Source organism: Melozone crissalis, unplaced genomic scaffold (genome assembly GCF_028551555.1).
Source record: "Melozone crissalis strain CALT ecotype California unplaced genomic scaffold, PUWL_Pcris_2 ptg000009l_1, whole genome shotgun sequence".
Classification (NCBI taxonomy): domain Eukaryota; kingdom Metazoa; phylum Chordata; class Aves; order Passeriformes; family Passerellidae; genus Melozone; species Melozone crissalis.
In genome coordinates, this window is record NW_026535787.1 from 2261157 (window position 1) to 2273974 (window position 12818).

Consider the following 12818-nt stretch of genomic DNA (forward strand, 5'->3'; position numbering starts at 1 on the left):
TAATCCCATTCCACCCCTAGTTCGAGGACGTTGGTTCTTGTCACAAGCGTGGGGTGAGGGAGTTTAAAATGCATAAAAACATAAATGTGTGTTTGCAAATATCCAAATTGTTTCTAGCAGTGGTGATTCAGATGAGACTGGTGTGAATTAGTCAGTGAAACCCACATGGCTTTACAAGTGTGCCTGTAATTGAGGGTTTTTAGCCTAGCACTGGTTTTGGTGCCTGGTGGTGAAATGAGAGGTTTAGTTTGAACACCTGAATTTAAAGTGTAGAATTTAAAGTGTAAAATTATTACCCACAGCTTCAGCACAGATTTGAGGAGTTTCTGTGCAAGACAAACAGGAACAGAATACCAGGAATATTTCAGAAATAAATGGGACAACAGGGAAAACTCGCCGTGGTGGCTTCACACAGCTCTGCTCTGCATTGCGTTGGGCAGATTGCTTTTAAAATAAAAAATACAGAGTAGTTCAGCTTATTCTGTCTTCTATACGATACTGAAGTAGTAATTTTTTAGTGGAGTGTGGCTGAGACCTGTAAATGTTTTAGTGAAGAGACCAAAGTCAGTCACAGAAATGAAGATGAAAATTCTACACAGGGTCTGTCCTACGTTGTATGTTATTTTAAATGAGTAACAACCTCCCAAAGGCAACCAAATGTCCTAATAATAGCTAGAATACTGTCATCTACATATTTGCTTTTGAGGGAATTTTCATAGAATGTAGAATGATTAAAGCTAAATTCCCAAAATGTTTGCTATCATCTCTTGAAACAAAAAAAAAACTCCTGAAAAATGATCTGAGCTGGGACTGAAGTTTTGTCTCAGGGAAAAACTCTCAAAGTTGTACATGAAACTTGGATGTTGAAATCAGCAAAATGTTCTTGTTCCATTCCCTCTGTATATAATTTCATTGATTTGAGTTAATATATAGGATTTCTTCTAAAAACAGGCTTTAGTTTGGGTGTGTGTCCATTGTGTTTATTAACAGCTTCAACTCTTCTCAGCCCTAATTCCAGCTTTTATCTTCTCAAGCTTGGACACAGGGGAAGTAGTTTTGTACCTTTAGTATGGCAATTCTGCTGTGAAGAAATGATTCCTGAAAAAACAGTGACTTTTTTCTAGCCTTGGAAATTGTAATTTTGTGCTACTTAACTTCGTATTATCTTGGGTTTGATGCCAGATTTGTTTTTTTTAAAAAAAACCCCTTGATTTCCTTTTGAAGTTGACAAAAAGACAGGTTTTTCAGTGGGATTGTAATACAGTAAGTGATTTAGTGCTCTCTGGAGAGTCAGAAAGAGAACAAAAGCCATTGTAGAGGAATAATGGGTGTTGGGTTTTTTGATTTTCTTTTTTTTCCCCAGTTTCCCCTCCAAGTTGTGTGATGAGAAATTTTGAAAAGACTTTTCCTTTCAAACCCTGCGATGTTGAGTGGTTTGGGTCAGAGTGTTTGTGAGTGAGTGAGATTCAGCTGATAAAACCCCACGTGAATGTTAATTTATATCCTACAGTTCAGCAAGTCAAGTCTTTTGTTTTAATATGAACACATGCAGCTCGATGTAATAATTGCCATTTTACAGAAAGGATAAATCCATTATTGTTGCAAGTCTGGAACCAGCCAGCTCTCTGGTGCTGTGGCTGATGGGATGCCACCTTTTCTGTGCTTTTTAGCCTGTGTTGAGGCTGCTTTCTCAGCACTGCCTGTGTGATATTGCAGTGACTTTCAGAACTTCAGTTCTGGCAGCTCTCATCAGTATTTAAGAACTTCATCATATTGAAACTGCTTTTAATTAATGAAAGGAGCCAGGCTGTAATGCAGTTCTCACATGCTGACAGACCCATGTGCTCCCTGATGTTTTGCCACACTTTGCTCTGATGTCCTTTCTTAAATATCTTTATTTTTTATATCCCACTGCGGGGGTTTCTGCCATCTCAGCAGAGCTGTGGTCATTGCAGGAGGAGGGGAGAAATAATGAAGTTGATATTTCTGATATTTCTCCCCTTTTTGTTTTTGGGGGTTTTTTTTTGCTGTTCCTTGAGCTGCAGGCTGCAGCTGGACATGAATTAATGCCCAGTGCAGTGTGGATGATAATTGGAGGGAATGAACACGTGTGGGGCTGGGCTGTGTGAGCTGATTGTGGGGGCACTATTCACGGTCAGTGAAGAGCAATGGGCCCTTGGCATCCTGCCTTTCAGCTGACCTATTTTAGCCATCTATCTTGGAGAGGGATCAATCACAACACACAAGTACCAGCTTCTCCCCACTGGCTCTGCAGAGCCCCCAGAGCGTCAAAAGCCAGGGCAGAGCTCAGCATTTCAGACTGAACTGTGATGGCACGAGCCCTTCGTGCGGGGGTTGACATAAAAACAACATTTGGGTTCGATGTGGAGCTGTGAAATTCTCTTTTATGGCATCGTGGGATGAAAAGAGTCACAGCTGCTTTGCAAACGGAGCACTTAGAATTGCTTTGCCAAATTGAAATGGTTTCTTTACATTTCTTAGCAGAGTTGCACTCCAGCCCTGGTGTTTGAGCTGAAAAGCTGTAGGAGCAGATAAAAGGTGACAGTTCTGTTTTGGGGGAGTTTCAGGCTCCCCGTGGTCCCCCAGGGAGAGCACAGGCAGTCTTGGCAATTTTACCATCATTTGTATTCCCCATGAGCACAGGGCTGAGCTGCTGTTGGGGCTGCCTGTACTGGGTGTGAAATGAGTGCCCCTGGAATGGGGTGGTGACTCTGGCACTCGTGTGTCCCTGCAGGGCTAAAAGCACAGGGAATGTGCAAATCCTGTGAATCCACAGCAGCACAGGCAAGAACTGAACCTGTGTCTGTGCATGGCTCCTGCTTTCTGTGCATTTGGTGGGAATTTCCTGATGTTTTCCTCAATTGGCTCTAAGCTGGTATTACATAACTCTTGAAATAAGAATTTTTTAAAATTCTACATGACAGTGTTTGGTGGAGCTGACACCACTGGCAGGAGGCTGGAGCAGTTATCCTGTAGCTCTTTCCCAGCCATTCTGGGAAGTCTTTCCTGGGGCAGGAGCTGCCCTGGCTGCTGACCCCTCAATCCAAGCCTGAAGGAACCCCTGAGTGACCCAGCTACATTGTGGGGGCTTGGAAGGAATTCCCAGTTTGCCACTGGTTTGCCATAATGGCTTCCTGATGGCCACAGAACTGCTAGGTTTGAGGCAGATTTCATGTGTAAGGCTGGAGGAAACAATCTGCTAAAAATTCCTTTACACTTGGAAGGTGCGAGGTGAAGTGTGTAGTGTGGATTTGGGATGCCAGAGTCTGGATGTGAGAATTCCAGTCCCACAATTTCATCGTCCCCTCAAAGCATCCCTCACTGAAGGTGGCTGTGTGCTGCTGGGAAAGCTTTGCAGAAGAATGATCTCTTCTGTTCTTTCTAACTTCTGAGGGATTCCATGAAACCATGCAATGGTTTGGGTTGGAAGGGACCTAAAACTCATCCAGTTCCACCCCTGTAATAGGCAGGAACACCTTCCTCTATCCCAGGCTGCTCCAAGCTATGTCCAGCACTTCCAGGATTTGTGTCTGATTTTTTGTGTCTCCTCACCTCACCTTAAACATCGGTTTGATTTTTCAGGGCCAGAAACTATTCCTTAAGTCTTGCACAATTTCACTCTTCCCCCCCAAATTTTCAAAATTAGTTAAATAATCAAATACAATTTTCTAGAGAAGCACATTCTTGAGTGTGTTGGAATGGAATGGAGTTTCCATGAATACACTGTTTAAATGGATATCTGTGAAATATGACCTATTTAAAAATCTATATAATGAACATGTAAATACATCCTGAGTTGACTATTTAAATGACATTGTCAGTCTCTTGCAAAGTCATATTTAACACCGTCATATTTAACGTTTAACCTGCCCTGTGTGATGTTTTACATGATGTGATTTTACAGCTCTGCTCACAACAGAGCTTTGGGATTTGAACTCCGCTGTCACTGCTAAATTTGGGATAAATTTGTGTTCCTTATTTTGTATTTCTGTGCCCAAAACAGCTGGGGATGTGTCCCATCCAGATGTTGAGGAATTCTCTGGTTGGCAGCATAGTGTTCTGGGTGTTCTCCTTGCCCTCAGTGACATCTCCCTGAGCATTTTCCCTGCTCCAGGGCTGCTCTGCCCCTGGGAACAGCTGGATGGAGATGCTGGGATGTTGTTGCAGTGCTTTGTGCTGCCATCTAATGGAGCCCAGCACTGTCACTCCTGCCAGGAGTGAGGGATTTTCTAGGTGCCTTCCCACCCAAGCCACTCTGGGGCTGTGATTGTATCAAAATGCAATTTAAGTTCCTTTTCACTCGAGCAGTCTTACTCAAGATTTGTGCTTCTTGCACTTCTCTTTCTGTCCACTCCTCACAGGTGTAAATCTGCTAAAAAAATGGTGTGAGCATCTTGCAAGTCCCAGGGTGATAAATTGTATACAGAGTTATTTCCTGCTTTTCCTGATTTTTTTTTTTTTTTATTTCTTTCCCTTGTGCAGGCTCTTGATGGAAATATATATGATCACCTTAAGGATTATTTAATGGCATTCAGCAGGACTGAACTAGAGACATGCCAAGCTGTACAAAACACATTCCAGTTTCTACTGGAGACTTCCAGCAGGGTAAGTTTGAACTGCTGAATGATGCTTTGTAACTGAATCCTTGCAGCATGGACAAACCCCCAGGCCTGAGATTTGCTTCCAGAATCATGACAAAACTGAAAGGTTGTTATTTTTGGTTACTTCTGGGTGGTGTTGAGTTCAAAGGCACCAGACAGTTTTCTTGGGAGGAATTTTTCCTCTAGCACCCAGAGTGCATTTGTGCATCCAGAGATGCTCTGCTCTCCTCACCCTGCGCGCTTGGGAGGGGAAATTGCAGCTGAGGGTTCTGCAGGGTGTAATGTGGAGCAAAGCCCCAGGAAACTGCTTGGATCATTCCTTAATAATTGTCTGTCAGCTCAGAAGCCAAGCTATTAGGCTGTTTTCTCCCTGGAATTAAGAGTGGCAAACACAGCAAACAAATTAGAGCCCTGTTGTAGACGTGGTTTGTTTGCTTTGTCGAGCTGCCAGACTGAGAGAGGCGTGATCGCTTCCAGGGTGATTTTGATACTTAAATAATTCATCTGCTGGGCTAAAAGAAGGGGAAAAAATTGCCATTGAGCTCAGAAAAAGCTGCTCATAATATTCCTTTTTACGTTTCCCTTACCCTCCCACCCAGAAACAGAGCTCATTCACACGGAGATTGGGAGCAAAAGCTTATTTAACACATTCCTTATTTACCTCCAAGCAAGTGATCTCACACCTTCAGAGATCTAAAGGGAGGGCATGAAAAATGGGCTTCACCCTCAGCTTTGAATTTACTTGGCAGCAACTGTAAAAATAATCAAAACACCATTTTCTCTTCAGTTGTAGAAGGACTTTCAATAATTTACCTTGGGGTGTATTATTCAGGTCTGCTTCAAATACCTTCCCCAGAAATGCTGGCTTGGAATCTCTCAGCTAAACAGGCTTCTGTGTAATGTCTGCATAATTAATTTTTCACTGTTGTACCAGATCCTTTGTGTTCAGAATGCTCTGGGAGCTGCCTGGTTGGGACTTTGATCCAGTTCTAAGCTGCCGTATCCAAACATTTCCTTGGAGCAGGAATCCTTTCCTCAGATATTTGTATGTGCTGAGGTCAGGGTGCTTCGGAGAGCTTTGGGTCTGGCTGATTTTGCACAAGCACCGAGTCAGGCTGTGTGTGTGAGCTGTGTTTCTGTTTTGTTCCATGGGCACAATGCCTGGAGAAGGGACACAAGTGTAAATGCAGCTGGCAGGTCCCAACAGGGCTGTTACAACTGGTTTCTGCAACTCCATTTGCTTCTCTCCTGGTGCTTCAGGAATGTGGAGAAGAAAAATTTCTGTTGCTTTGCTACTGAAAATATGTGCTTTTCTCTGAATATATTGACTGGTGGATTTTTCCACAGGCTTTGCTTATGCTTTCTTTCCATAACAGGTTGCACTAATCAGCCCAAAAAAAAAGAACCCAGAAAAAACCATTTTCTCACTACCAAAACCCATCCATGTCTTTCAAAAGCAGCTTGAGTTGTTAAACATGTAATAAATTTGTAGCAATTTGGAATAAACCTGTCATCAAAGCAGAGGTTTTAAATATTTATTGGGGGTTTTGAATGCTTCACCTGTTCTTTGTTAGTTTGCAGCACAAGCTTGGCAGGCTCTGCATAGAAGAGACACTTCAGGTCATTGGGAGGAATATTTCTGCTCTTCCATCTGAGCTCCATTTCTGTTTGCAGGATGGATTTAAATTTGCTTTAGGAGGACACAAATTGCTTCCCACAAGTGCCAGGGATGGCTCCTTGGATCAGATGTCCCTGATGCCCATGAGAGGGGCTGGAATAAGATGATTTTCCAGGTCCCTTCCCACCCAAACCAGTCTGGGGCTGTGATTTTATCAAAATGCAATTTAAGTTCCTTTTCACTTGAGCAGTCTTACTCAAGACTTGTACTTCTTGCCCCTCTCTTTTGGAAAAAAAAAAATCTGATTTTCTTTGGAATATTTTCTGAAATTCAATGTGCTGTTTTGAGTAACATTTCTGTGAGGTTTCTGGTAAGAGGGCAAATAATCTCCTTTATGCACTTCTCTAACTGTGCCTTGTTTCTGCACATGGGGTATATTTAATGTTTGATTTCAGGTCTGTTGGAACCTGTCAATTGACATTGACTTCAGAAGGAAGCCATGTAAAAACATTGATTTAATTACTGAATAACAGGAAATCTATTTGGAAAAGTGGCAGCTTAATCCCAAGGATACAGTGTTGCTTTGGAGTCTTTTTATTCTCTTTTTTATCAATTGTCCAATATTTTGTGCAAATGCAGGATTTCATGTGCTGGGCTTGCACATCCTCCCCAACCTCCTGTTCTGATAAAGTTGTTTTCATTTTTAACCATTTATTGTGGCTTTGAGGGAAAATCTCCTAGGAGTGCTGTTGGAAAAATGAGTTTTCTGCTTTGAACTGATTTGCTTGGGAGTCAGATTTCTGTGGGGAAAGCACATAAAAATACCTGTGGAGGTTTTCACATCCTCAGTAACTTCATTTTGGGGGGGTTTCCTAATTGAAGTTAAAATAGCTCCACATATTTGGCATGGCCCAGGGTTGTGTGCCATGGTCAGTGTTCACGTGGAGCTAAAGGACAATTCAATGGAATAGCTGCTTAAATTAAATAATTCTGATGCCGGATCAGTGCTGAGCATCCTCTGAAGCTGCAGATGTTTCCTTCTTTAGTATTTTCTGAATTTCTATTTCTGGGAATTGGTGATGCGAATCCCTGTCTGTTTTCTCCCCATTTGAGTGTGTTTATGTTCAACTGCTCAAATTGGAGCAGTAATTATGTACTTTTCTGGTTTAGATGAGAGTGTTATTGGCCCTGGAGGACTATTTACTTTCTTTAACTGGAGATTAATTTTTTACAGTTCAGTATTTCAGCAACACAAGCATCAACATTTTGCTGCATTAGAGAACAAGTTTTATTTCCCATTGTCCACGCAGCACAGAGTTCTTGGTCATGCACAACGCTGCTATTTCTGGATAAATACCATCTTTATTATCTCCTTTGTACATGCAAACCCCCAGTTTGGTAATAAATTGATATAATTTTGATGCATTTTCATCAATTGAGGCAGTGAATGCTCTGTAAGAGTTCTTCAACCAGTGATCCTATTTTTTCATCTTGCAATCACGGGGTATTTCTTTGTAAATCTGAGTAAATTGTGACATAAGAGGTTTGTTTAGGGATCTGTGTCATGCTGCCTGAAACGTATCATTAAACAAATTTGGGAGCTGAAGGAGTTTTGCTTCAGCAAAATGCAGGCTTGGAGAGTTTTCTCTGAAAGCAATTTAATAAAGAGAGATGAAGTTTGTGACTGATTTTGGATGCATTATTCCAAATAAGTCTTTTCAGCTCCCACAATTAATAATTTCTGCCAAATTAAGACTTTTCATCTCAAGAAAGAGCAGTGCACAGGAAATTACCCATAAGAGCAGGGGAAAATATTTATGGCAGTGACAGCCTATTCAGTAGCTGGTGTTTTTCCTCTATTTTGCAGGTAAATGGCAGGGATATTTTAGGTCCTTGTCACCCCCTGTGTGTCCTGCCAGGTCCTCAGTTCCCTGCTGGTGCACCCAGGCTTCTGCTGCAGGTTTAATCTCAGTTGGGAACTGTGCTGGTTTTGCTCCCCAGCTGTTTTGCAGTTCACCAAACAAGGAATAAATAAGCTCTTTTCTAAATAAAGCTTTTCTTTCCTCAGGTGGTGCGGGATTACAACCTCCAGCTGTTCCTGCAGGAGAACTCGGTGTTCCACAAACCTCAGCCCTTCCAGTTCCAGCCCAGTGACAGTGACACTGTAAGAGCCCTGTGAACCCCTGCACTTACTTGCTCCTGCTCTATTTTAAAGCAGATTGTTCTAAATGGGGAAGAGAATCACTGGTATCCCAGTCTGCTTTAACCTCGTGCTGGTATTTTTGGGAAAGAAAGGGAGAGTGGCCTGGTTGCAGGAGGTGGGTGATGGTAAAAAAAGCATCAAACAGGCTCTACATCATCCACAAAAGAGCAGGATCTTTTTTTGGCTTCCAGATTGTGACTAACAGTCCTCTGTTTCACTGCTTTCAGCCTAATTCTTACTAAATTTTCTTGCCTTTTTATCCTGCTGGTGAGATTCTCATAATATTCACTAATACTGGGTGGCAACTGTGCCAAAGAAAGTGTCCCTGCACACCTAAATTGCTCAAGGAATACTTAGTGATACATATAGAGAGTGTTACTAAAAATAATACTGTTAAAACACTGCATTTCAAAATAATATGCAAGAATCTTATCTTGGTTTCTGTGTTGCTTTCAGAGCAATCATTAATGACATTAAAAGTGGGTGAATCAGAGTGTGTAAGTGCATTTCCAAACAGCACCTTGATTAAAGTGGATTCTTGATCTCCCATTGACATTACTGGTGGTATTTTAAGAAACAGCTGTTTAAATTAAGTTTGGATCTTTAAAGCTTATAAACTTTTTCTGACTTGAATTCTTTATTGAACTTCATTGGGCAGTCCTGATCTGCATTCAAGTGATTCAGATCAAGATCTGCATAAGGGTGACTTTCCCAGTCACCCTGACATCTCTGACTGGCTCTCCTTTGTATTTCCCTTATAACAAACTCTGATTTTGATTTTTATTCCAGAAAGAGTCAGTTATTCCCATAAATAAATGTTTGGACAATGCTCTTGTGTGAGATTGTTGGGGTGTCTGTGCAGGACTGGATGATGCTGATGGGTCCCTTCCAACTCAGGATATTCTTTGATAAATTTTAGGTTGTTCTTGATAACAATGAGCAGAATCTTTCTGAGTCTTTGCTGTGCCTCTCTAACCTTTGCTGCTGTGTTCTCATCCCTGTGCACTCCCTGCATCCAGAGTTTTAATGCAGTTCAGCTGGTGGAGATTGAGCCCTCACCTGTCAGTGCTATGAGAATGACCATAGCAGAGGTACCTGGGGTGTTTCTGGTCAGCCCTGTGTTATCCCTGTGCATGTGGGATGCTGAATTTACACTCTGGATAGGTGGCAACAGAATGCACTATCTCTATCTATATAAAACAGAAAAGGTAGGAAAAAAAAAAGGTTTTTTCACAATGAGACTTCAAGGAGGAAAAATCAATTTAAGAGTGTTATTAGTGGGGGGCAGCTTCACACTTCTCCTTTTGTAATTGATATTCTAATCAATTTGGGGGTTTGTAATCGATATTCTAATCTGCTGGGGCATGAATTAAAATTTCACAGCTCAAGACAGTGCTGTGTGAAATTGGTTGCTGCTCCTGTGTGAGAGGGAGAGGTGTGAGAGCTGCAGGCTCTGCTGAAATGCAGCCCCATTGCTGATTCATTTGGCTTTTTCCAGAGGGCCATTCCATGGCCAGGAGGGCTGGAAGTCTCTCCCAGTAAACTCCCCAGTGTGAGGAATGCCGGGATTCTGTGCCATGGCGCTTGTGTGGGCTCACAGGGTCCTCGTGTGCTCCTGGTGCTGCCTCACTCCAGGAGCTTTTGGGAAGCAGTGAATGAATGGGTCCTTCATGTCTCAGTTCCTCCTCCTTTGCTTGGTTAACCCTCTGGGGCTGCAGAATTCTGCATTTCCTCAGTGCTCTGCTGCTTTTTCATCTGCAGCTGCTTGGGCTGTAACCAGTTTTCCCCAAAATAATTCAATTATGCTTCTTTAGGATCCATGTAGTTCTGCTCAGCTGACAGGATCCTACCTGGGCAATCCCATTTTTAATCAATAAGTACAAGAGAATGAAAGCTCTTGCTCAGGCTTTTGAATTGGTCAGAAATTGGGTGTTTTCTAATTGATGGAGGCAACATTTAATTGCAGGAGAACAATCACCAAGCATTCTTTTGCCACATGTTCTGTTTCTAAATGTTTTGCAGAGGTTTCTCAGTTGGCTTTTAATTTCTGTGGGTTGTGCATGATAATTTTCACACCAAGGACTGAAAGAAAAAAAGTGGAATCATAAATATATCTCATCAAAAGTTTAATGTGAACCTTTCCCAAGAACAAGTTGTGGGCTCTGTTTGGTCTGGTGCACTGGGACTGGGCTCAAAATTCAGAGTATTTAAGTATTACTGGAATGGAGTTGTGAGGGCTGTAGGCAGGAGGAATGTTATAAACAATATGGATGTGGAGCTCTGAATGGAGAGATCTGAATTCTGGTGGAAATTCCTCTTTTCCATGGTCCATCCCAAACTTTTGTTTTATTACCTGGATTTCTGTGCAATCCTTGAGTAGGGACAGCCCAGTTTGCTTCCAAAATGATCCCAACATGCACATTCAGAGCCTGCAAAAGGGTCTGTTCCTAAGAAAGGAAGGAATTAAACAATTTTCCATCAACTTTCAGGATTCTTGATCCCAAAAATCCCAGTTGCTCTAGGCAAAATGTACACTTGAGTGGCCATCAAGAGAAAACCACTTCAAAATGTTTTATATCAATCAGGTATTTTCCTTTATCTAAAAAAATTGTTTTGAGCTGGAATTTAATCAGTTGTTGATGTTACTAAATTAATTAAATTACTTCATTCTTTTGGTTCATTTTGATGGACATAAATTATTATTTTTAAAAAAGAAAGTTTTCAAAAGTATCCCTTAAACAAACCACTTACCCTAAAAGAAATGGTTTGTTTTCAAAATGCTCAGAAAGAAAAAATTGATGAGTTCCTAGCAAGCTGTAATCCTCTCCAGAACAGAATTCCCAACATGGATTTATAGCCAGCAAAGCAGAGAATGGAAAAGAATATTTTAAAATTCCTTTATCCTCCCAAGGAAATGCACTCAGCACATCTTGGCCTTCCACAGAGGCTGCTGTGATTCTCCAGTTTCATCATGCCCGGGGGGAAGGGATATTTCTGAATTCCACAGAAATCCAGTGTGTGAAAAACGCTGCCCTGTGCTCACAGATAAGCCACGAGAACGGGGAAGAGGAGAAAGGAAATTGGCAGAAGAGAGAGGAAATTTCTCTGTTTCCTGCTTGGAAAAACTGCTTTTCCTTGATCCCAGGGTTGTCACGTGAGAAAGGGAGGCAAGTGACACAAAAGTGTCCCTGGAACGGGAGGAGAAGGGCTCTGGAAAGCTGACATTTCATTTTTGGGGTCTTTTTCCTGTTTTTTATTCACTGTTTCCTCAGAGAACGTGAGGAAAAGCTGTGGCCCAGCTGATTTCTCCCACAGCTTCTTGACATGAAAATAATCTTATTTTTTCCCCTCTTAATTTGCACAAAAACACCTCAGGAAGTTCAGAGGAAAGTTTTTCAGTTTCCCCCCACATAACTTGGCTGTTTAATGGGTAGATTGTGAAAATAGAGATGAATTTCTCTTCACTCTCAGAAGAACAGCTTGGAATTTGTCAGCATCTGCTATGAAGGAATTTTATAGAAGTTACATTAAAAGGGCCCGTATTTCTATATTTACAGTGGTCTGTACATTTTATACCATAACAGACCAAGTTTAAATACAACTTTCTTGAAGTAAAACCTAAAAAAAAATTAACATTATTATTTAATTTGATCAACCTTTTAATACTGGAACAGACTGGTTTGAAGTATAACCTTTTTGAGGCTAAATATGTATTACAAAGAAGTAATTATTTAATTTTATTCAGAATTAGGAGTTCTTTTTGAGGAGAATTGCAGCCATTCAGGTAAAGAGGCGATCAGTGGGTGTGAGTGGGCAAAGCTCTGCCTTCCTTCTGTGACTTGACCCATCTTGTGCCTGTCTAAAACTGATTTTATCGAATCCCTCCCACCCCATCTCAGCTTAAAATAAGATCTGAGATCTGATATTTATATTTGAGGTTGATACTGAAGAAAAAGGAAAGTTTTAGATCTACAGGGGATTTAACTTAGGTTGAATGTGAGGATCATTTCTGATTTTCTCCTAAGTGTAATGAGCTGAAATTAGCTCCCAACCTAATGGATTTTATTTTAATTTTCACTGCCTAGTTGATTTCATTTTAATTTGCACCACCTAATTTTAATTTAGAGAGCACACAGAATTCTTTGGCTTTTAGCAGTCAGGAAACAAAATTTAAGCAAAGCTCTGAGTATTTTCTAACAGTGAAAATCAGAGAGCACAAGTTGCTCTTCTTGAAAGAAGTGGCCCTTTCAGAAGTACAAATTTGTTTATATTGCATTGAAAATATCCACAAAATCAATTTTTCTGGGTCAAACTTGATTTTAAAAGTATTTTTTTTTTGCGTTTGGATACCTAATGAGAGCAATTTTTCCATATT

At 41.2% G+C, this 12818-nt stretch overlaps 1 protein-coding gene across 2 annotated transcripts in view; it reads left to right on the forward strand.

Moving 5' to 3' along the window:
• FCHSD2 (FCH and double SH3 domains 2) overlaps positions 1-12818 on the forward strand; it is a 120318-nt gene that overhangs the window by 82826 nt on the left and 24674 nt on the right. The window contains exons 9-11 of one of the 2 annotated variants that reach the window (XM_054270263.1): positions 4504-4626; positions 8309-8404; positions 9463-9534. In XM_054270263.1, the coding sequence (XP_054126238.1) occupies positions 4504-4626; positions 8309-8404; positions 9463-9534 (291 nt within the window). The remainder of the gene's footprint in view (positions 1-4503; positions 4627-8308; positions 8405-9462; positions 9535-12818) is intronic. The other variant, XM_054270264.1, reaches the window with a different exon arrangement.